This window comes from Fulmarus glacialis, unplaced genomic scaffold (assembly GCF_000690835.1).
Source record: "Fulmarus glacialis isolate BGI_N327 unplaced genomic scaffold, ASM69083v1 scaffold28065, whole genome shotgun sequence".
NCBI lineage: Eukaryota > Metazoa > Chordata > Aves > Procellariiformes > Procellariidae > Fulmarus > Fulmarus glacialis.
The window spans coordinates 1-361 of record NW_009211581.1 but is presented as its reverse complement, the minus strand read 5'-3'; the positions used below and the strand labels follow the sequence as shown (position 1 = coordinate 361).

At 69.5% G+C, this 361-nt stretch overlaps 1 protein-coding gene across 1 annotated transcript in view; it reads right to left on the bottom strand.

Annotated features, from left to right (window-relative positions):
- FBXL14 (F-box and leucine-rich repeat protein 14) overlaps positions 1 to 354 on the bottom strand; it is a gene marked incomplete at its 5' end in the record, with an annotated part of 1,293 nt that extends 939 nt beyond the window's left edge. The window contains 2 exon segments of the mRNA XM_009577596.1: positions 1 to 2; positions 4 to 354. The exon segment at positions 1 to 2 is cut by the window's left edge and continues 939 nt beyond it. Of these exon segments, the coding sequence (XP_009575891.1) occupies positions 1 to 2; positions 4 to 354 (353 nt within the window).
- Positions 355 to 361: the final 7 nt, after the last annotated feature.

Sequence of the window (361 nt, the reverse complement as noted above, 5' to 3'; positions counted from 1 at the left end):
TCTCTGGTCCCCCACCTTGTCGCAGAAGGAGACGTCGAGGCCGGACAGCCGCAGGCTGCCCATGGCCAGATGCATGATGCCCGTGTCGCTGATGTTGTCGCAGGAGCGCAGGTTGAGGCTGCGCAGGCTGCTCATGTGCGACAGTTGCAGCAGCCCCGCGTCCGAGATGCCCCCGCAGAAGCTGAGGTTGAGCTGGCGGAGGCGGCCCAGCCCGCGGGCCAGGTGCTTGAGCGAGAGGTCGCTGAGCTTCTGGCAGTCCTGCAGCGTGAGCTGCTCCAGGCCCAGGCAGCCCTCGGCCGCGCTGCGCGTCATGCCCGCCAGGTGCCCGATGCCCACGTCGGAGAGGTGCCGGCAGGAGCGC